Source organism: Brachycentrus maculatus, unplaced genomic scaffold, assembly GCF_059751285.1.
Source record: "Brachycentrus maculatus isolate JH-2025_06_01 unplaced genomic scaffold, ASM5975128v1 h1tg000050l, whole genome shotgun sequence".
Lineage (NCBI taxonomy): Eukaryota > Metazoa > Arthropoda > Insecta > Trichoptera > Brachycentridae > Brachycentrus > Brachycentrus maculatus.
The window spans coordinates 2771819-2798711 of record NW_028280804.1 but is presented as its reverse complement, the minus strand read 5'-3'; the positions used below and the strand labels follow the sequence as shown (position 1 = coordinate 2798711).

The 26893-nt window shown below is 35.5% G+C and overlaps 1 protein-coding gene across 2 annotated transcripts in view; it reads left to right on the top strand.

Moving 5' to 3' along the window:
- The window catches only part of hth (Meis homeobox homothorax), a 449971-nt gene that overhangs the window by 54857 nt on the left and 368221 nt on the right, over positions 1 to 26893 (top strand). For both annotated transcript variants that reach the window (XM_088277921.1, XM_088277922.1), the window contains exons 4-6: positions 13486 to 13536; positions 16667 to 16717; positions 25263 to 25451. In XM_088277921.1, the coding sequence (XP_088134047.1) occupies positions 13486 to 13536; positions 16667 to 16717; positions 25263 to 25451 (291 nt within the window). The remainder of the gene's footprint in view (positions 1 to 13485; positions 13537 to 16666; positions 16718 to 25262; positions 25452 to 26893) is intronic.

Genomic DNA, 26893 nt, shown 5'->3' with positions numbered 1-26893 from the left:
TTCTTTAAAGTTATTAGAGAAGGTACATTTTTCACAAGGAGAGGTAATTCATTCCATAGTCAGGCCGTTTGGAGAGAGAAGGAATTACTAAAGAATGTGTTATGGCGAGGATGGAAAGTGTTCTCACTTCTTCTAGTATTTCATATACGATCACGGGATTAACTCAAATACATTATCGTCTCTAAGATTTTGATTATTTTTTGCTGGAAACCAATTATTTACAGGTATAGGAATTTTTAAAGGGATAACTCGGCTTTGGAAAACCATCCATCTAATAAATTGTGAAAAAATGTCACCGACCCTCTAAAAAGATGCCCTGTTTAGATCTCTAGATCGCTCGATAGGGCCCCGGTCCTAAATTGCTCCACTCGGCCCGCCTCTGCGTCTGTCCGAAGCACACTTCAATGATCTCCAATTGAAATTTATAATTTAAAATGTCAATGAGTGGTAATTTAGTTTTAGGCAATGTCAATAGACCTTTAGCAGTTTAAATTGATACATTTTGGATATAAAAAAGAGTGCTGCGAGGGTGCCGTTCCAATAGCCAAAGTTCGGTACCACAAACTAAGCTAGGATACAAAATGCCGAAATTTCTTCTTCGACGGAAGGTCTGTTGACGACAGTCAATAGTCCAGCTTCTCCTGAGGAGTTTTACGTGGTTTCCACCCAGCTATGAGCAAATGCTGAGAAGTTCCTGATTGGCCCACACTAGATAATGCCTCTTGTTCCCAACAGAGATTCAAATAAAACATCTTTAGAAGAAACAAATATCCACTAATTGATCTATAAAACTTGTACGTTATAAGCAAATAATAATGCAACTCCCATCTAAAAAATATATTTAAAAAAATAGGCAAAGTTCGGCTGTTGGAACGGCACATATATTCTGCTTGAATGGAGAAATGTCTCGCTGGCAGTTTCCATTGCACGTCACAGTAATAAACTTGATTGTATACATATCGAAGCTGGTGTAAGTCGGTACTCCTAATCGAGCAGGTTCAATGGTCCCGGGGTGGAGAGGGGGTCGCCATGTTTACCTTCCCCTCCCCCTCCCCCTCCCCTGCCCGTGCCCGCTTCCGGCGCCCTTGCCCCCCGTTGGCGAACCTCCTCCTCTGTTTTGTTAACCTGTCAAAAGCAGAACGCGGCGGTCGTTTTCCGGGAGTTTTTTGAGTTATTATACTCTCTCCCGCGTACTCACACTAGTGTATAAATACTTAAAGTAATAATAACACAGCCGCGGGCATTTAGTGCCATGTCTGGTTGCGTACAAGTTGCGCTAGTCTGGCCGGCCCGAAGTCGAGCCCTAATGTGAGTCAGCGTAATGATTGTGATAAGTATAAGAATACGGGAACCACCGCCACCGTTTCCCTCATCATGCTCGCCGGGTATAATCGTTAGAAATTATTTTCCCCCTTTCTTCCAGTCCTGTGTAGATTTTCGATAAAAGGCGAAATACTTACGACTTCGATACTGACGGTTTAATGGTAGATAAACAAATAAAGCTCGCGTGTATACGTACACGCCAGTGTCGTGTATACATACAATAGTGTTAGCAGGGCGCGGACGGCTCTTCACGGAAGAGCTTTACGCTATACGCTCGCCGAGGTGAATGAAAACTTCCAACTTTTAGCCATTTTAACGAAAAATCGATTCTTGTTGGCCGTGAATTACGCGAAGACACCATTAGATAATCACCTATATTTAAAACCTTGTCAGCATGAAACATACAATATATACTTGGTTGGGGTCAATAATATGTTATGTTGTAGTACTTAATTAACCTCTTATTCTTCCTTTCTTTATCAAACTTTTCGTCTTTGTAGACTGTTAGGATCAGCTCTCCTCATCCTCAGGTTGTAGGTCATTCTATCATATACAACGTCACCTAGGTCATGCTTTCGAGTCTTATTATCTTTCTATAGCATCCCTTAATTTTTGGTGTTCCTCTAGATGTCTTTCCAGGATGATCCATGAAGTTTACAATATGTTCAGGTTCTCTACATCCTATGTGCCAATACCGTTTTACTTGCCTTTCATCTACCTTACTATTGATATCAATTACACCCAGGCTTCCACGAATACGCGAACTCTTTATTTTATCTCTTAGGGACACTCCAGCTGACCATCTAAGCATTCTCATTTCAGCAGTTTCTAGAACATAATTAACCCACTGTTAAAATGTGCGTCTAAACTCTGCGGTTGTAGGCAGATCAAAAAGATCTTACTAAGTAGGTCGTTCATTAGATTTCGCCGGCCTTTTTTAAAGCAACAGATAGATTTTCCAATCAGGCTGAGTTGGAAATATTAATAACAAACTCATAAAAGGCCCTCAGGACTCTTGTTTCATCCCATCTGCCTGGCCGTTAAACAATGGGGGAATTAATTAAGTCGCTTTTTAGACAGCCCGAATTAATAAATGTGAAAAGGATATAGAATATTTATACTATTTTAAAATATTAATGTCAAAGGATGCGAGTATCTTGTTCATCTATAAAAAAGGCTTACAACAATAATTTTAATTATTCATTTCTAAATTTGTAACAATATTAGTTTATGAGGTATTATAAGTGTCGATTGCTCCATAGTGTAGTTGTTACGGAAATTTTATGGAAAAAAATAAACCATTTCGTATTTATAATAAATCGATATGGAAAAAAATTAATAGACTTACCGAAGTTATTTAAAAAAAATTGTGTTATATTAATGCCGCGATATTTTTAGGAGTTAGAACATGAATTGGTGTAGAACATCACGCGGCACACATGAGTAAAACTAGAGAAAAATGGTTTGAATCGTTTAAAATGTATATTGCTTTGCAATATTTCATGTGTATTTAATTTATATATTTTTAAATGTTGATGCTTTTTTGGGTAGTTTTGTAGGCACATTACAAATAAGACACGTGCGATCTCACATGTTTAAAATTTGTACATTTTTTATCAAATATTTCAGAGAAGATTAGTTTTTTTTTAAATATTCAATTTCAGGTACAATATTGGCATGAGAGTCTTCCTAAGCCATTTCTTATGACCAGATAAAAAAATAAAAGTAATTAATAATTATTTTTAAGACCGGGTTCACGCAGGCCCTGGCACGCATACACGACCTTGATCCGAAATCTAAAGACGCCGTTGAAGAGTTCCAATAAATCATCAGTTGAATAAATTAATATCCAACTCTCTCGGCTCGAAGCAAGTGGCATTCTGCCTTCGAAGTTGTTAGATACAAGTCTACGTGTCTCCATTGTGTCCATTCGCCCAATGACGGGCGAGGAATATTAAGTAAATATGCACAATTTGTAGAGGTATCAACTACACTCGTTAAACTTTTACGATGCATTAAAATTAAAAGTGGCTTTAAATGTAAACATCAACTTGTGGGATCGGATTGTTTTCACCGAGTATTACAGTCGGATTTTTATTGATATTACGCTGTATATTTGGTGATTTGAATACAGTGATTGTAAATAAAAAAAATGTCCATGGAAATTTGTTTTTATTTCATCAAACACATAATTATATATTACAATAGTGTGCCCTCACCGAGTTATCCCATGCCGAGGGCACATTTTGCTATATGTATTTATTCATAAAATTATTCAGTTTTCAATTTTCAATTCAAACCCTTATCCGCACCCCAATGGTGCATAGGGCACTGCATTATACAAACACAGTGTTATCTTGATCGTTTACACACGAAGGATAGGTGATCAGCTCTCCGCTTCAGGTCAGTCCAGGGTAATATTGAATAAATATTAGAGTGAAAAAATCACTTATATTTATTTGACCCCCCCTCTGCAAATTGAACCCGGGACCTCCAGAACGGTAGCCGAGCGTGCTGACCATTACACTACGGAGTCAGACAAAAACACTTCGGCTGTTGCTAAAATTTTATTAAAGAAAATAATTTTCATGACATGCAATGAAATACGTCATGGCCCAATGAAGCGAACTATTTCAAATCTACCCATTTCCATTTTACATTTATGAATGGTTCTTTTCTTCATCTATGCGTGTCATGTCAGATTCTCCTGATGTCGAGTATCACTCGAAAGTGATTGTTCTTATCTTAAGCTGCTCTAAACGGTCCTGATCCTCGTGCAATCTCGTATATTCCTTAGTCAGAAGATATGTCTTATGCTCATACATCGCATTTATTCTCTTTTAGTTTAATTAATATTTTAATGACTTTATGGATAATGGAAGCAGGTTGTACAACTTTACTGCATAAAAATACTTATGTTCCAATGTCTTAGCATTCTTCTTGTACATATTTACATACCTAATATTACTTATTTACATTTTTATTCATGAAGTTTGATTGAATAACATTTTTAACCATTAAATGATTAATGCCATACATACTTTGGTACCTTAAAATTTAAATTAATAACGTGTTAAGAAATCTACAAAATTCGACAGGTGCTTCCTAGGTTCCACACCTTTCCAACTACCGAATATCTGTCAGAGACTTATCTGATTTTCAAGTTATAAAAAAATAAAAATTGAAGTTTTTGCCGCGAGGAATGCTCTTATCATCTGGGATCAATAAAACTATACGATGTTAATTTTTTAATAATAACCATTTGATTAATATTGCCACTTCACGCAATTATAAAAATTCGCCATAAAAAAGTTATAATCGAGTGCCGTCAATAAACTCCACTCGACGTCATATATTAAATTCTAGTTTCCACAGATTTGTGAAAACGTTTCTTTATGGGTCGTTAATATAATAAAATAATAACGTGAATAATGATCCATTCGGAAACCGTTTAATATCCACACATGTTTTACAAAACCAAACTCAATTTCACAGTCCAAGTAAGTTCAATTCGATGAACGAATATGTAATTGGTTATCCAATTAAATACAATTATCGTGAGTCGTGCTAATTTTGTATTTTAGCAGGTTTGCTTTAAAATCACTAGCCTTATGGTTTATGCTTGATGTCTAATTAAAAAAGATGTATTTTCATATTAAATGTAACCTCCTCAGCATTTTTTGTCTGTTATATGTAGATAAAGTACATTTGTATTGAAAAAATACGGGAATAATTTTTTTATTTAGCCATGGCTACACATTTCTTTGAGGTTCTGTGTTTAATTTATTCAATTACTGAAATTATCAACTGCACACTTTTAAATTACATGTTTTACGAATTATATGTAATTCCAACTGATAACAAAAAGTTTTTAAACTTCAGTCTTGTGTTATTCTTTATAACTGTTTTTTTTATAATACATATGTATTTAGTAAAGAAATCGAAGTTTACATACGATGGGATTATTTCGTTTTTAATGATGTGATTTTTTAAACGCATGAAAGCCTTTTTTCAATGTATCAAAAAGTTGATAAATACATAATGAACAACTATGTCTCCGTAGACAAATAATATAATAATAAAACCCTTATCCGCACCCCAATGGTGCATAGGGCACTGCTTCATATAAACGCAGTGTTATCTTGATCGTTTACACATGAAGGAAAGGTGATCAGCCCTCCGCTTCAGGTACCAGTCCAAGGTAATATTGAATAAATATGACAGTAACTTATATTTATTTTACCCCCCCTTGGGAATCGAGCCCGGTACCTCCAGAACGGTAGCCGAGCGTGCTGACCATTACACTACGGAGGCGGACAAAATATAATAATGACAAATAATGAGCAAAATAAAAATAGCGTGTATTAGACATATTTTCGATATATGATTACCAAGACTTTTACATGACTTACATTTTAGTACCATAATATCAAGTACAAAATATGTAATCAAATAAAAAAAAAAAATGTATTGTTTTTAGTACCTACTTATGGGGAACGAGGATACACTAGGGTTTAATTAAAGTAGAATTTTCATAAGTCAAATTTTTATTATAATTTTTATGTGAAACAAAATTTCATCGCAACAGGAATATACAGTTTATTATTTCTTTTTTGCTTTAACCGACAATGTTAAAAAAATAAAAAAAAATTATATAAATTTAATTATTTTTTTTCCAAAACATGTTACACACATAAGTTATATATTATATTCCCGATGAGTAATTTGTATTTATCATTTTGCATTTTTATTGCATTCAATTTTTTTGGTAAAATTTGTCGCATCTGGCACATCTAAAAAAGATATGAAATTTCCAATATTGTGTGCATTTGCAAAAAGTAGACAGCAAATCGCTCACTCCTTTCAAGAAAGTCATAAATCAAAAATCGTCAATTTTGAGTTATGCATGTTTTCAGAATGCCTAGAAAATGTACTATACCCCAGAAAAAGAGGCATATTTTTAACTTAATATTTACCCGCTACAGGGCAGAAAATGTTGTTTTTTTCATTTTGAAGAAAAGGTATTGTTAATTTTTTTTTTTTAATAAACTAAATATTTTTCAAATGGAGAAAAAACCTTCAGGTTTTACCTAAAAATATCTGTTGCTCAGAAAAAAGTTCAATAAGTGGCTTGATATTTATTTTTAATACATTGTGTTATATTTTTAAACTTAAAAAACGTTCTCCTGAAAAATCAAGTTTTTTGATTTATGACGTTCTTGAAAGGAGTGAGCGAAATGTAAAGAAACACAAAATCAATCTGTATTTATCTCTCATATTTGGTTGGTTTTAATATATAGCAGTTATAATAATTAAAATATAGGTGGCATAAAAAGTATTTTGCCTATTCTCTGTGATGGAAGTTGGGCAGACCCGGCGGAATTCGGCGGCCAACCGGTACTAACTCAGATACCCATTAGTATACAAGTATAAAGGTATACCAACCTGCCTACAGGGTGAACAGGAGAGCTCCCGGCTCATGTTAATACATTCTCAGAGGCAGAGACGTGATGTTATTCGAACGCCTCCTATAAAAATTAATTTAAACCACCTATGGGGGCTATTCTATCGACCGCGGTTAAGACTTTAACACCCGTTAAAATTTTATCTATATCAGCCAAATAATATCACGAGCATTAAAAAATGTATGTGTGGAAGCGAATAATGGTGTTGGCAAAAGAATGATAAAAGCAGACTGAAATGCGATCCCTCAGACGAATGTGCGGCAGAACGATGTATGATAGATGTTCGAATGGTGAGAAAAGGAAAGAATGCAAGGCTGAGATAAGCATTATCGACAAAATTAAGAAAGGCGTGTTGAGCTGGTTTGGAAACGTGAAATGTATACGTGAGGAAAGAACGGTTAAACAAATTTATGAGGCAAATGCAGTTGAAAAAATAAGCAAAAGAAGACCGAGGAAAACTTGGTACAATCAGGTAAGTCAAATACTTGAAAGGGTCACGAGTCGAAATAATCGGCGGGTATGTATGAAGAGGCGAAGAATATTTTCTATTCTCTCTGCTTACCCCAGCGGGGAAGCGGCGTGATGGTTAGTTAGTTATTTAAAATGTAGTTAATGATGCATTAAAAATGCATATTTCTTCTCGAGCTCTTTTCAAAACACTTTTAAACTTTTATTAAAATATAACGTACTTATCATTAAAATCACCTTACGTTAACAGTGCTATCTTACATAGTCTAAGCCGTGATTAAACTATAAACATTATATTTTTATCGGAGCAGATGTGTCCGCCACTTTCCGCGTTTTGGCAAGTCATGCCGTGAGCTATTATTACTGACCACAAAAATCTTGTTCGGTGTTAATCTGTTAAATTTTTAATTTGTTTGCTGTGGAAGCACGATGGGATCGCATTTGCGATACATACTTAACGTCTGATACCGATAACTGAGAAACGGTATCGATTTCTATCAATATGAAGATGTAAAAATATTATATCTACAATTAAACTGATTTCTGTGTAGATAAAAATACAAATAAAAATGAATAATTAATTAAATAAAAATGAAAATGGTATTTTCTGGCGTTTCTCATGTGTGTGATTATAATCCAGGATTCGGACCTCACATACTAATATAAGAGTTTCTGCTTAGTAAAAAGCTTCTTTACATCTCACCAATAGATGTCTCTAGTGAAGTTCTAGTGATTCAAGAACAAGGTTTCTAAATTGGTTCATATATATAGAACTTCCAAGAATTTGAGTAGTGTGGTTGTCAATAATGGGTAGAATTGGTGAATGTTACACGTGTGTAAAGTGATCACCTAAACCAGCCGATGACGGTCGTCAGCCCCGTAAATGCCCAGACTTCCATATTCTTCTTCATCTTTGATGAGATGTTAAAAAATAATATGAAAATAACTCCTGTAATTGGAGATAATCCAGATTTTGTGAACAAGTATTTGGACACACTCAAAATGTTGTAGATAAAAATACGTTTATAAGATTATTATTTTAAAATAACTTTACCGCATTCTTCAATCCGTAAAATTTTATACGCCTGCATTTTTGTATTTATTTTTTAAATGTAAAATGTCATGACGATGCTGTCATTTTTAAGGAATAAGAAAATGTTTCAGTTTGTCTCGAAGTTAAGATTCAAATTATTGTAATATTTTATGTCCTGATTGTTGAAGAAGTGTCCAAGACCTTGCCATGCCTTTTATATAATTGTTTTTTTTTTAAAATTAATTATATGCATATAAGATAACAGTTCTAGACCACAGAAAATTGGGTATTGGATTAAAATGTTTTTAAAGGATCAGAGATGATGTAAATTAAGTGAAGTAGCTCGAGATGAAGGAAATAACTGCTTCGTGGAAAAGGAAATAGAGGAGTAATATAGGGAAACGGGAAAAAAATCAATGACTGGAATAAACGACGCTGCACACGAATATTATTAAAAGATATGTATTTTTTTACATAGTAATGTGTACTCTCTTGGTGATAAATTTGACACCATGACCACCTGTTTTATGAGAATAAGGGATAACAGAAGACATTTTATTTTATTATATAATAATAATAGTAATATTAATAATAATTTTGGATGACTTATAAACCACCATTTTCGTAAAATACTATCTCAAGGGCGCCTATAAAGACGTGGACATATGATGATGATAATGATAGATAAAAAAATGTCCTCAATCAGTCAAGCACATAATCTAAACCAGTTAACAAAGATCTTTCTTGTGCTCTAAATATGACTAAAAATCAAAACAATTTTGTCGTTTTTTAATAGGAACGATTTTTGGTTTATTTATACACAATAATTTAATTTAATTTTGAAAATGTCAGTCAAGTCCGCCATGGAAGAGGATTCCAATTTCCAAAGATGGTCCTGAGATAAGAATTTCGGATGTGGAGAGTTGATGGTTTGTGGTGACTTGCGCCGGCTTAGTGGATCATTCACATAAACGAATTTTTAAGGAAAAAATGCCCACGGCGATTATGGAATTTAGGTATTATATTTATAGTGTTGCTGTTCACCCATAATGGGTTTTTCTGCGACTGTCCGGTGTTGAGCTAACCCTTCCACAAATTCTTTTGTCCGATGCAATTTTAAATGGATCCTCTAGAAGCTTAAGAAGCAGATTATAATTTATACTTTTGGACGAATCCCTTCGGAAATTGGGCTCAGGTAGAATCTAGTTAAACCCTTTTGATGTGCATATGTTTTTTTTACAATCCCACGTATTTAAGTTTCATTTATTTATTTTTTATTCCTATGCAACGTACTTTTTTTATTCAGCTGAATTTCTTATTTACTTTGATTTGTGAAATATCACAAGAAAACAAATAAAAATATGTATTGAACAGTTGGCAATTACTGTTACAATTTTTTATATGGAATTCTCGACATTTTGCAGTCAAACGATATTTTTTTACGAATGATTTATTGGCACTACTAATTCAAGTACCCAAAGGATAGTTAAACTTCCACCTAAATTTTATTATTTTGTCCAAGAACAAACAATGCAAAATATAATATCACAGCAAAGCGCCCTTAAAGTAGTATTTTATAAAAATGGAGCCATGTATATATATTATCCAATATTAAAATAATATCATGTAAATAGTTCTTTCACAAATCTTATGTCGGTACATTTATTACGACGATGTAAATTTATTGTTTTAAAATGTTTCTAATAACTTAATAACTCACCTGTAATATGATACCATAACTTTTAATTATCAATGTGATTTTTTAAGTGTTTACCATCAATGAATTATTTTTCATTATTCAATCATCGCCGAATGATTGAAGATATTAGTTATAATTACCGCAAGCCTATCAGTCAGCTGATCGCAACGGGCCACGTGTTGTAGGTACCCTCTGCCGAATACTGGCGGTACGTGTTATATGAGGTTTTTTTTAAATTTATTATTCATGATATAATGATTTGAAGCCCGGTCCCATACTCCTGCAGAAGCCGTCCGCACCCATAAAGGCGAGGAGCCGACCTAATGAAATGTTATAAAACTCATTAAGTGGGAGGGCGAACCGGTGGAAAGCCGCTACACACTATTCAACTAAAGTAAGCACACTAAAAAACACAACCTTGCCTTAATAATGCTCCACGTTAATTTTGTCAACAGAATATTCATCCCGATCCCCGCCTTATCGAGCCTCGCATAAGCCCCATAATTCCGTGCACTCGAACCGATTAATATTCGAATAAAATTTTCATCTTAGAACCCTGTGAATTCAGAGTACGCTTCTTTTTTTATAAAATGTATTTATAAAATTATAAGGTCCGGCGGGGACAAGGCCGGTACGCGTTACGGCGCAAGTTTCCGGGGTTTATTCACGCGATTATGCGACTTATTTCTACTGCGGCCACGGGTCATATTAGCTCGGAGAGATGGAGGAATTTGGCTCGGCTTGGAAATAATTATCGAGGTATTACGGGCCTGCCTTTTAATGGTATAATAAAAAGCGTTTTGTCCGAGAAACGAATTTTGGAGGAAATTAAATCGGTAGGCGACCGTTCGACCAGCCTTGGCACACGACTGTAATCAGATGAATTATGGTCCTCTAGATGATGAGTCGAGGGTCGAGGAGCGGGAGCCCTCATCATTACACGGGAGGCAGGCAGCACAGGTGCCATCTCCGCTACCTGACAATCCCTAACCATTATAGGACTCATCACGGAGGAGGAGTAAGCGGTGTTTTGTGTCCCTCAATTTATGTGACCCGAAGCGTCATTTATTTATAAACTTTGCCACTTACCGGGTGTTATTTCGGTATCCGCAGCTCTAAATTCGTAATGACAGTGGTTAAGATTTTTTACGATCTTGTTCTCGAAGTGATAAATCACATAGGTACTTAAAAATCAAAACAATATTTTATATACCAGATCGGGAAAGGGGCACATGCATGCTAATATTTTAATTACATAATCTATGTATCCGCTTATTGAATTATAACCTGTTTATCCAAATTGGGCATAATAGCTCACTCTATTAAATTACACATAATAACAAACATAATTGTGTACATTTTATAAAACCCCATGTTTGCGATATATTGATTACTTCAAGGACATGTGTTATTTCAATTCCTGGTTCAAGTGTTTTTTGGTGTTGATGTTTTCCATGGTAAATGTAATGATTTATGTTAAAACTGCATTTAAGAGACTTGTTTTTATATATCACATACTGTTTTTAATTTTAACAAATAACAAGTGATAAGTCTAATTTAAAATATATTTAAAAAACGCATATTTTTTATTCGGTGGATATACGCGCTTTTGATATGTGGATTAGATAAAAGACAACGGAAAATATATCACAGCTCTTGTTATTGTTTAATATTTGCGTTTTCTGTTCGAATATACCAGCTAAGGAGTATGACAGTTGTTTTCATTATGTGTACAATTCGATTTAGAATCATAGCAAGGGATGTTTCAGTATTGGAGTGCCTGTGTGGCATGTTGCACAAAACCCTATTGATGTCTTTCACGCTGGCGTGCCTTTCTATAAGAGCTATTCCTATAGTATTCTTCTGCATTAGTCTCGCGCGCTGTATTGTACAGTTCGTTCAAATGTATAAAAACTGGGCATTCTTGACTAAGAGCTCTAGAGATAATAATAATAATCAAACCTGTTAGTAAACAAATAAACAACACAGGGCGTCTCGAGACATCCTTGAAATTACTTTTAATTTTAACGATGTACTTACCGAAATTATTGTGTAATTGAAGCATCATGTTTATATACTCTGAGTAGAGGTTTTTTTCTCTTCGTATTTTTTTTATTTTCATTTGTTTTACTGTTGATACTGGTGTATTGGCATGATGATAGAAGTTTGATACCTACTATTAAAGTTTATAAGTTGAAATTTTAAGTACATAATTATTTGTTTGATACAATTTGAGCTATAACCGTAAATTTAAAGATAAATATGGGATTACAGCTTTACATCAGTATTTGTTGTTGTTGCATGCATCGGTTTAGAAAATTAAAGGGATTTTTTTTTCGTTTATGCTCACTGTACTGTGTAACACCCCCAGAAATGGTCCATCCCTTCCAGTTTGCTCACAATGTGGTATCACAAAAAAGGGAGAATGTTTGAAAAACTCACCGGGAAGAAAGCTACCACACAATGTCAGCACAACGAATAGGTGATGCTCTTTTCCAGGTACATTCATCGGCAACTACCTGCTCCTTCTGGCCTTCTCCCGACGTGTGAATCCTCGTAAATTTATAGTTTATGCGTTATGATTATTATCAGATTTAATATGTTTGACGCTGATTGAAATAACGTTCTTGTATAACTTGTTTCGGATTGTTTAAAATGCCAAAACAGTTATAGACATTAGATTTTTTACACGCGGAAAGTATGCTACGCTTTGTTCCATCTGTATGTACTTAGTACAATTACTATCAGAAAAGGCCATCAGACTATTTTGAGAAGATCATTATAAAAGTTTGTTTCGGTTTTATTTTCAAATTGAGCACGCATATCAAAGTATGTCCTCCATTGTTCGTAAACAACCGCGCTAATGAGTTTCCTCCCGTGTACCGTGTAGGTACCGTGTTCGAGTACCTGTGTCTAGGTCCGAACAACAAAGCTCGCGCAATCAGAGCCACGTTTAATGTGGCCGAGAGAAGACAAAAAACCCGAATTTGATACGAGTAGGTGGCGCATTAAGAGACCTATAGCATTCCAGGTAAACTAAATAATGCGTAGGAGGTTCCACAGCGTCGAGACGATTACCTTCCCGCGCTCCGCTGGGCGACCCCCTTCGAAATTACTGTAATTTGGTCATAGCAAGGGAAAACAGAGGCCAAATTGTCAAAAATATAGATAAAGGCGGAACAATGGCTGCCGGCACTAAATAATGACCCCTAAATGGGGCTATCTTGGAAGTTGTGTGAGGTTGACCGCTTGTTTGCTTTTTGGTGACAATGATTATTTTTTTCTTTCAAAGCAATGTACATTTTATGGTTGTTCGATAAATGTAAATATCTTTCGTTTTTCTAAATATTTTTTTAGATAATATACAATACTTATTCTCTGAAATCGATTTTAATACATTTATATTCGACACCTCTAGTGTAGTATTTTTGCATTAATAATATGACAAATTAAATCTGTTTTATTGCATTTTTTTAACAAGATTTTTTTCTTTTCAGATACGTCAAGAAAAGCCCTATTACATAGCAGACCCTGAAGTTGACTCACTTGTAAGTATATTTTCACAATTCTTATTTGAATTTAAGTATCATCGCCCTTCTTATGTTGTCCCATTACCTTTTAAAATTAGCTTTACTTTAAAATTTCACATCCTGAATCCTGCGATATTTTACGTAACCGTTCTTATACACTTACTATGTCACCGATAGTTTTGGTTTCAAATACAGTATTAGTGTTGTAATTTCATGGAAACATTATATGTATTATGTATAAATACATAAAGAAACGTCATGGGGCGAATATTGTTTCGACCACCCGCGCAGTCGAAGCTATTTCGACACGGATACTTAGCCGAATTCGACCAATAAAACTAATGTCGTTTGGTTACGATTTGAAGAGAAAAACGGTGCCCAAAAAATAAACGCATGCGATTTCATTCGCCCGAGCCCGACTGGCGACGCGAAACACTAAACTGTAGGCAGGATATTAACAAATCAGTTTTTTCTAAGGGGAGATATTTGATTTTAATAACCTGTTTTTATGGTACACTATTATTGATATTACCGATATGCGAATTCTTCAGCGGAAGACATTACGAAGATGTTAGATTACAAAATAAACCGAGTTCTCAAAACGTAATGAAATTGTTACCATCCAAACAGGTTCTCCGTGCGATAGTTGCGTGTGTTTTCAAACAGAAGATAGGATTTTATTAATATTATCTGATGTTTTTTATTAGCGTTGAAAGAATACTTTATCTCATATGAGCACTTTAAAACATTATCTCCGATACTTTACACAAGAACCCACAGTTGTGAATCAACTTACGAAATACATTAAATTCTATATTATTTTCTGATCGAAATCGTTATATTTTTTAAAGTTCTTGTATTTCAATTTTAATGTGACATTTACATTCGATTCAAATAAATTTGCATACTCGAAACTGAATGACGCCATCGATTAGAATGTTTAATATATTTTTTGTTGTGTATAATATACCATCATTAATATTTCCAGTATTTGTTGAGAAATCTTTTATACATTATACGGAAATCTCGCAACTCGTTCGTTATGGACCGGGATGATAAATATTTTTTTAATCTTGCCATTTGAACCTGAAGTGGGTATTAGGAGAACATAACACGTTGTGGTGATGCACAAAATGCACAACCTTACCGTACTTCTGCAAAGCAGCGTATCGTCGTTAAAATTTGGCGCTCGCTTATTTTATTTTCCGAGCTTTATTGTTTGGGCCTCTAAATGTTGAGCAGTTGTTGGTTTTTCACGGGTCAAGATTACCGTAACCCATTAAGCTTCTTGGCGGTATTCTTCACTGGTCTTCACATATTTGAGTCGGTGGCCCTTTCCCGACACTTTATTGTCCTTTTACATACATAACATAAGTAATGAACCCGATCAATTACGGATAATTTTATTTGTAAAAAAAAGATCTTTACAATTTTTACTATGTCAGAAAATTGTTTATACATGATGGGAAGATCTGAACTTAAAATAACGGAAGAGGAAGTCACCCATACATATGTAAGGTTCGAACAAATAACACGGCTTATCAGGAGTCAAGCAGTCGCGAGGAGAGCAAATATTAAATCCAAACTACGTCCTATTTTTTTCGTTCTCAAGATTGTTGTACACAAGCCTAAGATCTCCCATTTTGTTGTGGCCCTAATAACACAAACTGTGGTTTATCGATGTTTGATGCCGTATCCTTAGCAGTTGTGTACACAGAACAGTCTCTGTATAATATTTTAACAGACACGGTAAACAGTAAAGTTGTAAGCATACTACTTTTGTTTACAAACACGTCCTTGACTATATCGATAAATACGGTTTAATACATTTCATTTTTAATATTATCTCGTGTCAAAAAAAACATCTGTAATTTCGGAAGATTAGATTTTTGTAAGTATTTGTGACGATAAGAAAATGTTATATCATTTTTGTATCATCAGCGCGATACGTACTAACCTACAGTATATAAATACGCGATAAGCTATATCTCCCGAACTACTGTTTACTTTTTTATATTGATGGCAACATATTGAAGTGCGTGGAAGCAACTACCTGAATTTATTACACGATCCATATTTATATATTTTTTATCTTTACTTAGCTTCTCACTGCTAGTACTTTCTTCGTGACATTCACCTACATTTGATGTGTGGTGTCAATATAGGTCATTGTTAAAATTGCATAACATACATTTATATAAAGCGTTCAATATAACAAATTTCAAATATATGATTTTCTGGAAAAGAAGAGAAAATGTTGAATACACCTTACGCTCATCAGTTTTGTCCAACATATACAAGAAAACTATACAATTACTCTAGACTAAGATACTCAATTAAGTTAAACATTTTTTTTACCAATTTTAATTGCGTATTTCCATATTTAATTAAATGCATCGGTGCATTTGTAATAAATAATAATTTGCTCATTCAACAACTTCAATGTTTCCGTCCACAAAGTGGTTGCTTTTGAAAATCTACTGAAACGGAGAGGCGGGAAGTATTTTAATATTAGGTATGTGCGAGTGTGGAAGGTATGCATACGTTATAGCAGGTTTCGTGAACCTGTGGTTACGTGCCGGGGTATGTAGATATAGCGATACCCGTAGTATGCACAGAAGAGTGGTGCACTGGCTCCCGAGGTACGGAATTCACGCAGGTCGGTTCGCCGTATGAATATTCATGGAAAGTGCGAAAAAACGGCTAATTTGCGGCGGACAATTCGTCGCAGGGAGAAAATCCGTAATGAGGTGTCTAGGAATGCCAGAGATGTATTAAAATGGGTAATTTGTTTTGATTTATCATTCGTCGGAGCACTTGGCTATGTGTTATGTTTAATTAGACTGGATGTGTGCGTGTTCTGATGAATTTCATCGCGCCAGCTGTAAATGGATAAGTTGGCTGTATGATTTATTAGGAGAGCGCGTTATGATTTATGGTGTAAAATGGGCCGGCGAGGGAAGGCGATCTGGGGTCACGCGAATCAGAGGATTCTATCGCTTTTGTCACTTCATCTGCCTCGAGAGCAATGCTTCGGGAAGTTTCTCCGACTCCGAAGTCCCCCTGAATCAGCCATCTTTATTTATTACGTTTATTAAATGTCTTAACACCAATTTCGTGAAAATACTTAAAATTTATATTTTTCCAGATGGTACAAGCAATCCAAGTCCTGCGGTTTCATCTCTTAGAATTAGAAAAGGTAAGAGAATAATTTTATTTTATTTTTTAATAGTATTCTGTATTGCATGATTTTACATTTAAAATAAGTTCAATCACACATCGAGATGAGAGTATCGAGATGAAAGTCGTTAATAAATCAGCCATTGTTTACGTAACTAATATAATTCCAGAACAACTAAGTCCTGTTATTGGGCTATAAACTATACCCTAAATATGAATTGTACACGGCGCAATAATTTATTAGGATTCACTGTGTTTTGAAATGAATCAACGAGTACGCGTTTCAAATTACATTTTAAAGTGCTCACAGGAGCGGAAAGCAAATTCGCATTGACAGCTTTTGTTCAAAATATAATAACATTATTTATTGCGAAATTTAATAATGCCCTTTCAATGTTTGGAAAATTATTCACAATACAGGGTCTTGTTTTAGTCGTGAATTAAGTAATGAAGGCCTGGGACTATTATTACGGCTACGAAAGCAATATAACAACGACTGTTATAGTATAAAAATATTAATATACGGGATAAGAATTGCGAGAGGAGTGTAAAAATGTTCATTAAGAAATACAAAACTGTATGAAGGTAATAAAATTATACACTCGGGTCGTTAAAATTAAAATAGAAAACCATAAAAATCATTATCATATCATAATTGGGTATCTTATGTATTAAATTATAAACTTGTATAATAATGAGATCTCGGGTCGGAATATTCTCGGTCAGTTCGGCTACACTTTAGGATTGATGGAATATATTTACAGTGTTGAAGGTTACGGAGGGAGCTTCAAACGCATCTCACTGTCCGTCCGACGTCCGTTACTTTCGGGAGCACGAAAAAACTCGCTACAGAAACACCTGTTTGACATCCTCGCTCCCCGCGAAACACGAATTTCTGGTAAAAACCTAACACTCCGATCGGACAGTGTTCATTCTTAGCGAATTCCTTCCCCGTGTAACAGTAACTCGTTCCTGGATTAGAGGAAACATTTTGAATAAGAGGAATTGTCTCCTGACGTGTGACGGGAGCAACTCATGGACTGACAGGGGATGACAGCGATGCCGAGTGATTGTTTGTGCTCCAAGCCCGAGCCGACATGACTCCACTTCTTCGACTCTTCATTTTTCACATCACATCTCTCGGCCTTTCAACGCATTTTGATTATCCCATCCTCACTTCATCGCAAACTCAAAATATAATCAATTAATCGCGTATTATAATAAAAACAATATTTGGTGACAAACCGCTTTGTACGAGTGTTGCGATAACAAATGTAAAATATGTCAATTATATTATGATCCCGTGTTTTTGCCGAGAGCCGTTTAAGTGACAGACTCTCCGAGAATTTGTTACTCGTGTAATTAAACCATCAGTTAGTCCTCTCGCTAATTAAATGATTGTAATTACTAGTCACAGCCATGTTTTAAAAATGCAGTCGTCAAACAAGGAGATAAAGTACAATAGGACTGTTTCGTGTCTCTCTGCTATTACTCAAATGGGCGCAAATTAATTAAATGCTTGTTTGCGTGTTTTGTGATTTCCCCGATACTGTCAAAGAAAAGAAGTCACTTTAATATTCGGGATTCTCATCAGACACGGTGCATTTTTATGGCTCGGGATAATAAATTTTTAATTATTTTTGCTTTTTTATACGCATACCATTGAGAAATTCTTCCTGGTTCATATAAATTGGATAGTAAATTTAAGTGCGTAAAATATAATTGGCACGTAGCTGATTTACAAGCCAGATGAACACGTGACCCTTGCATCCGAAAGAATTCGATGTGATTCGTCTGCCCGGGTATCCGGAGCGCATAACAAGTGTCAGATAGACTCGCGCACCTCAACACTCCACCCGATCACTTGACACCCGTCCTTCCGCCAAGATGCCAAACACTTCTTCCTTCCGAGGCGCTGATTGACGATGCGCCGACGCGACGTCTGAAAAACTTTCCCGCTCACCAATGAGCACCTGTTAACTTAGATTTCAACACAATTAGTGCTCTTTTCATCATTGCATTCACGTGACTTTCAGGACTATTGTTACCACATATGACTAAACATAATACTAAGTAATTTTTCACAAATTGAGAATTCACATGCTTCAGTTTTAGAGCATAATAATGCTGCTCTCAAAATATATACATATTTTAAACGCGCTTTTTGGATTTCCGTACGTACACCAAGGTATATTGACCGTCATTTTGTGGATTTTTATGGGCCATCACGATTTACATATTTATGTAATTTTGTTTATCGAGTCGTGAGCTGTTATCAACCATTGGTTAATTTTTTTTTATTAAAACATATTATAACGTGAATATCCTTTTCTACATATTTTTTTTAATAACATATAATAAATAATTGATTTGTGTATTGTTTCTTTTAGTTATAGTTTTAATGTTTGAATACAAATGCTAAGAAACTAGTCATTCATAGTTTAGTTATCTTACATAGTGAATAATTAAATCAATTAGGAATCTGTTTCATTTTGTATGAACTATACATACATTATATAAATCGTTATAATTTATTTAATGTACCTAGAGACTTTCTTGTTTCGTTTTATTTGTGAAAACAATAATAATGGTGTATTTTAAAATACCATTTAGCACTTTTTTATTCATATCAAAAATCTGAAATGGTATGCAGCAGTGGGTAACTATAACAATTTCAATTCAGTTGACGATGTGTCTGAACCGGTTTACTTATACGAGTATGTCCGTCGTCCACCTTTGCCTCATAGTAGCGACACTTTGGAACTCGTACGATCGCGGAGTGATATAAAACTTAAATATTATATATTATTTATACCACATGATAGATACCCTTTGATTTTTCTGCCTCCGTGGTGTAATGGTCAGCACACTCGGCTACGGTATTGGAGGTCCCGGGTTCGATTACCAGGGAGGGGGGGCAAATAAATGTAAGAGAATTTTCACTCTAATATTTATTAAATGTCACCCTGCATTGGTACCTGAAGTAGAGGGCTGATCACCTTTCCTTTATATAAGTAACGATTAAGATATCACGATTACAATTAAGATAGAAGAAGAATAATTATCTCAACATACATAGATTAAAAATAATACATAAGTCTGAGCATTTACATGGCTTACGTCCTGTCATTAGGTTATTTAAGTGATCACTTTATAAACTGTGTAGCATTCACCATTCTACCCAACATTGAATACCACGCATTTAAAATTTCGGATGTTATATTGTAGTTAAGTTTCTGATGGAAAGAATTTTCCATATTCTTCTTTTTCTTTGTTGAGATATCAATAATAAAAAAAAACTTGATATGTCGCGTTAATTCTTCAGTTTTAATTTAAATAGTATTCAGTTACGAGAGGCAATATTTTTTGCTGTACAGAATATCGAATTGTTTTTCAATTTCAAGTTCATCAAACCTGGCCGAGTGATGTGATCGATATATAATATATTCACCTATATAGTGTGTATCGATCGCGCAGATACCCCGAGGACACAAAACCATTTCGGTTAAATATTCCGTGAATTATCTCCCCCACCACTTAACAAAATGTCGGACCGGGTATATTTAATTCGATCATAGTTATAAAGAGTGTAATTTTAAATTCAAATGACGTGTTTCGTGATACCTATAAGTCTTTTTCTCTCCTTTTATTCGGAGGAATGTTGGGCATCGGCCAATAAGGATCCGGAGAACATAATGACTCCGAGGTATTTTGCCCCGGAGGTAAGAGCGCGTATAACAGACTGATGCTATAGCGTATAGCGTACGAATGGGGGTTTAGTATGCTTGAGAATATTTTTAGAATAACATCAGATTACCTATATACTCTTAGAAACTATATTAATAGATCGAATGCAATGTACCTACCACCGATTCTATAACAAATTGAGAAAGTAAAGCATGCATGATTCATGTATTATATTCATGATTCATGTATTATATATTCCTGGTCAGACCAGTCTGATGATGTCGGTAACGACGAAACCCGGTCGCTGGTCAAATAAAAATAAAGTGGAAAAGCTAACAATATTCGTTTTAATCTAATAATATATTAAAAATGCAAATCCATCACGAAGTGTCAGTGGATAATATAAATCTATACTGACATTTCTTGGTGGAACTGCATTTTATAGAATAAAATAACACTATTTAGTTTTTTTCACACTAATTTTATTTGACCAGCAAAACAGACTGGTGATGTCGATGATCAGTCTGATGATGTCAGTTACGACGAAAATTATTTGCTGGTCAAATAAAATTCATGCGGAAAAAACTTCACAGTTGTTATTTTATTCTATCAAGTATTGCATATTTTTGTGTGCCCACTTCTTGAGGCATATATTAAAATATTCTTGGTATTCTGCGTTCCGTGTACCTTTCAATAAAAGAGCAAATCAATAATATTTTACTACTCTTATGCGAGTAAACTCTCTGGGTAATATATTATAGGATATGTATACATACACAATATCCATCTAGAGAAAAGGGAATATTAATGACCAAGTTGAAAAGTATGAAGATATTTGAATAAAATGAAAATGGCGCTCTCGTTTTGAATATAGTCCCATAATTCTGGCATCGAAACGACATGGCATGGGCATGTTGGGCATGTGGCAGTTGTCGCACTGTGGGTTAAATGGCAACTATTGATTGTTTTCAATTTTGTCTGAGAAACACACAATTTTTGTTATATCTACGATTAAAACTTAACTCGGTAAATATCAGTTATTATAATAGATACTATATTGGCACGCGTTTAGGTTGAGATTTAAAAATTGCGCACTTGGAAGGGGTTATAGATTTTTCAATAATTTTAAAGACTATACTTATTTAGTTTTTTTTGTTATTCATAGAGGCATCAGGACGCTACAAGCATTTATATTTTTCTTATATACCTTAATTACGATTTACAATGAATGTAAATTAAATTACACGAATTTGCACATACATTCTTTTCAATTACAATTTTGAAAAAATGTTTTTCTTTGTTTTTAAAATATGCAGATACAATGCCTATTTTGAATTTGAGATACATCAATATAATACACGGAGAATGAAGGAACTGAAAACGTTATACAATTTTGAAAACTGTTATATATGTAGGCAAAAATATTAAGGTGAAACGGTAGAAGTAACTGAATAATTAAATGAATAAAATAAAATAAAATAAACTTTGAAGTAAATTATAAATAAGGTTTTTACGAAACATAAATGTTAAAAAAAACTGAGTGCTCATTGTAACTAAAAGAAACGTAGATTACTTCATTTTTTTGTTCATAATTTGTTCTTCCCAAAATGGTCGTTTGGCCCACAGTGCAGCGCGGCAAGCGACCCAGCACCATCCGACGGATGCGCCCCGACCCACTCTATGCTGCCAGCCGATATTAACATAATACTTATACGCGAGTTTCATTCTATTGGACAAAATTTATCCTGGGCTCTCTTTATGGGAATTTTATGTTAATTCTCTTTTTATAAAATCCTCACTATCAAACGACCAACTAGCTATTGATCAAACTTGGGTACATCAAAATGACGCAACTGTCGTGTTATACGGAATAGGTACCGCCTTTTAAAGATATCTGAACTAGTTAGCGACTAAATTTACGCACGACCCAACGTGCTCGAACGGAGTCTTACGACTTTTATGATTCTGGTATTGCCTACTTATCATAGAAACTAGTTAAACGCTTATCCAATAAGTGACTTATGTTCTCGACGATAACTGCCCAGTGAATTGCCGTCATTCGAGCTAATAAAAGTCGTTCGAAATTTCGTTAATCATTTTTAAGATGTTAAGAATAATAAAGTAGGTACCGCTGTGCGGCGATCGGACGAGTATTTTTCTCACCTACCGGATTGATATTGGATACGTAATCGGAGCCGTCCCGCGGAATGGCCGAAGATTACCGGAGCGCTCAGTGAGTCGTCTTCTCAGGATGTGCAAGGATGCACAACCGCGAACTCTCCTCCGAGGATGAGATGCTGAATAAATGGAAGTTAATTTCCCTGCAGCACGACCGAGTGCGGAATCCAGCCGGCCAGGAGTGCAGCGGCGGGTGCATGCGCATTTTACATAATGCGATCACGGCGTATTCCGCAAACTAATGAATTCAGAATTGGAGCCACCACCGATAGGTTAAGTGCCGTCAAGCGGTGTTGCCCATTCATGGAAAATGCAAATTGTGTATTTATGTATGGCGGGCATTTTGATGTCGCAGTCGTGAGCGCCTCGTTTATTTAATATCATGACTCTAAATGGCAATCCATATTATGATAAATTGTAACCGGAGAACATGAAATGTGCCCGCGCTCCGTGTGAGACATGGCTTTGTATTGTGAACACTGCGGCGACACCATCCGAATCTTTTCCGCTCTTCCTCTTTGTAGAAAATCTTAACGAGTTACGTTAACTGCGAACATACTAGCGCTTATTTATCTACACCGGTACGTACGACTAGGCATCTCAATAGCCGTTTTTTGTGATTCGTGATTGTTATTATGACTGATGAGATAGTTGTGCCACGAGCAACTCTGAAGTAATCAGAGCCAACAAAGAGAATATCACAATGAAAATACAAAATGTTTTTAATAAAACGATCCCTCGTAACGGATTAGGCCGTTCTCCGTTATGAATTTGGCATATCTTTCTGGTGGATACATTACCAAACAGGAAATTTGATCCTTTGACCAAAAGTTGACCGCAAAATAATACGACCCACACGCAGACTGTCACTAAATACACCTGAAACTTATTCACCTACCTACCCGTGTGTGTAGGTATACATGTATGTAGGTAGATACACACAGTGGGCTATTATCACGGAACTCGGTTATACCTGTAGAGTGAAACTTCCTACCAAACAAAAATATCGATATTGATATTGTATGAAACACACTATAATTTCGATCTATTCAATTAAAACGACAAAATATATGCAGGTACAGACCCAATATACGATTGTTGAATATCGATAAAATTTACGCTTTTCGTAGTTTATCTAAGGGAAAACACACAAATGAGAAAACATGATGACCATAGAGATGTTTCCTTATACCCGGCATTACACACAGAACGTATACAACTCTTCACAGTTTAAAGGTTCCAGTTACCACAATTTGTATGCAAAAGTAATACGTGTTCTGACCGCTAAACTATGGTTGAAAATGACAACCTTTCTTATTTGCATCACCTTGTTACCCGTCGCATGTGGTTATTACATGAGCTTCGAGTGGATACAAACCCACAATTATTTTAATATTTTACATGCAGTTTTACCGATTACAATGTTGGGTAAAATATTAATTGCTCAATGATTCATGTTCCAGTGAGTTTGCAATAGTATTAATGCTTGCCATCTGCATATTTTTTAAGCATTATATATGAAGATATCAACCAATTTAATCGACTGCGTGATTGAACTTATTTTGCTTGTGTATTAATAACTATTCTACCATAATTATGTTTTCAATGTATGTTTTTGTTAGATACTGTTTGTGTCGTCCAGATGGTTACTTCAAAATATTATTTACCAATTTAAAAAAAAACAGTTTGAAATCAATATGTACTTGAGCAGAATCTTTTTATTCCAATTAGCCATCTGCATCTTTAAAACGGTCAGATTTCAACTTCAACTTAAACTACCAAGAACTTGTAATATTGTTGTAATTTATAAATAATAATACCATCCACAATCAATAATTATTACAAAAAATAATTTAAGTGTGTTCTGCAACAGCTGTAGAATTCACAACTGTCTTAATTTGAGAAACCTCCTTTTTATCTCTAAAGTCCTAATTTTTCATCATCATCTGACAATGTACCTCAAGAAAGGATTGAACTGGTTTTGATGTTATTGTGCATTCAGAAATCAAATAAAATATAGGAACCAATATGTGATCGCGCCAAAGGTAAGTTTTTCGTTCCTGAGCTGCTGGCGATTGCTCCATCTTCATCTACACCCAAAAGGTAAGACTATCCGAGGTAGGAGATACCATGCGCTATTCATCAGTCGCGAAACATGAAGTAAAACGATATCCTGCTCGTAAATTGAAAGAAATACGTAGTTCTTTTTTATTTGAATTCTGAATGGACAATTATACTTTACGTACATTTCTGCCAATCGCGTCTGGCATCGTTTCCATTACGTTTTTCAAAATGATCACGATCGGTTTTTAAAATATCGGTTAAAAAATCAAACGTCGATACTCAGTTCCGGTTTCGTTCCGCTACGAGACGTTGATAAAACTGATTTCGGAATCAAATTATTCAGAAGAAAAGACAGCGATACGAAAATTGTCGCTTTAGGTAGAACCGTAATCAAAGGGCGCTTTTTGTTTATAAAATTTGCACCGGGCAAATGAAGCGCTTTCGTGATCAGTTTGAACGGCGAAGTCCGAGACGATGTCGCGCGCTGAGTTGCGTTCACACGGGCTAGTTCGTACGCGGTCGCGATCCGCGCTCCGCGCTCCGAGCCCTGTCCGCGGTCGCGTACGGACGCGTGTGAAGCAGCCCAGGGGCTGTCCCGAGTCGTGGCTTGTCTGACCGCAGCCGTGTGTCCGCAGGTGCACGAGCTATGCGACAACTTCTGCCACCGGTACATCAGCTGTCTGAAGGGCAAGATGCCCATCGACCTGGTGATAGACGAGCGGGACAGCGCGCGGCCGGGCGAGGGCTCCACCAACGGGGAGGGCGGCGGTCGCAGTAACGCCGACTCTACCTCCCACACGGACGGCGCGAGCACCCCCGACGTAGTGAGTACCCCCTTCAGCACTCCCCAACTCCTCACGACCAGTTACAATCACGTGGTGCACCCGTGCTCCTAATGTGGCCCTAGTAACCCCCCTCCGGTATCCGCCGTAGCGTCGTGCGCCCCTGTTCCTTTACTCGAGGCCAACTTGCAAAAACGAAGTCTGAACGGGGGTGCTGCTCGCACTTTCAATTATTTCTCACTATTTTTATACTGCTTTTGTAAATTTATTATCATCGACGTGAAAAGTGTTACCCTATTTGTCTTTCCCCTACACCTATTCCTCGTTTCCTTCTTCCTCCACTCCAATACCTACATAGCATAAGATGTTTGAAGTATACGACTTGTTTTTAAGAAATAAAAGAAACACCTTTCCTAGACCGTCCCAAATACATCTCTGACATGCGATACGATTATGGAGTTTTGAAAATGTCTGTTGGTAAGTACTTAAACATGATTGTATGTAATTTAATTCTCATGCGGTTTGCATATTTTCAGAATCATTCGCATATCGGAGATCCCCATCCCCCTTTTCACTCGATGATGTAAATATTGTAAACCATTGTTTTGTTATTCCGTCAAAATCTTCGTTTTTGCAATTGGCCCATCCCTCCACTGTTGGACGTAATATAACCGGGAACATTGCAGATCGCTATCACTGCTACCAGTGACAAGTAATGCACGAAGCGTCACAGTGGACTCTCGATATTCCTTACCGCAAAGTATCCCTACTCCTTCTACTAACTTTTGACTATTGACTATTGTAGTGATTGTATTAACTTATTCTTGCTCATGTTGGTTGTAGCTGGCACTGTATTTATACTGATCTAATATTTCTTTATTTATCTTTTTGTTGTTGTTACCTCTTATTGTGTTATTGGTTGTTCATGTGTATAAACGTTGACGATATATGATTTTATAAATATTACCGATAGGAATGTGCATATTTACATTATTGATTGGAAATAATTCGCAAACTGCAGTTTGCCTACACTAACGATAAGTCGCTTCGCGTTCCATGTAAAGTAAGATGCGACCCTGTGGCCTGCAGGTTAGCGGGCGCACCAGCCGCCACCCGACACTTCCGGGTGGTGCTGTTTAGGAACCTTTGTCGCGTAGAGTAAAAATGGAAAATTAGAATAATTGTCAATTAACCGATAATGTTTCAATGATACCTGTCCCGTGTCTGCCTACCGGGAGCAATTTGGCGGGAAGCCATTTGCGCCTTTATCGAATGATGATACAAAAAATGTATACGAAAATTAATAAGGGTTCAAAAATATTAACTATTTTACATATTTCACGTAATATTCTTGCTTAACATAATTATGGTAAATGTAAATTTAAAAATAATATTTTTTTCTATAAAGAAAAATATTGTAAATCTGAGTGTTTACAACCGTATACGTAAAATGAGACAATGATAATATATTAAGGCATAAGTAC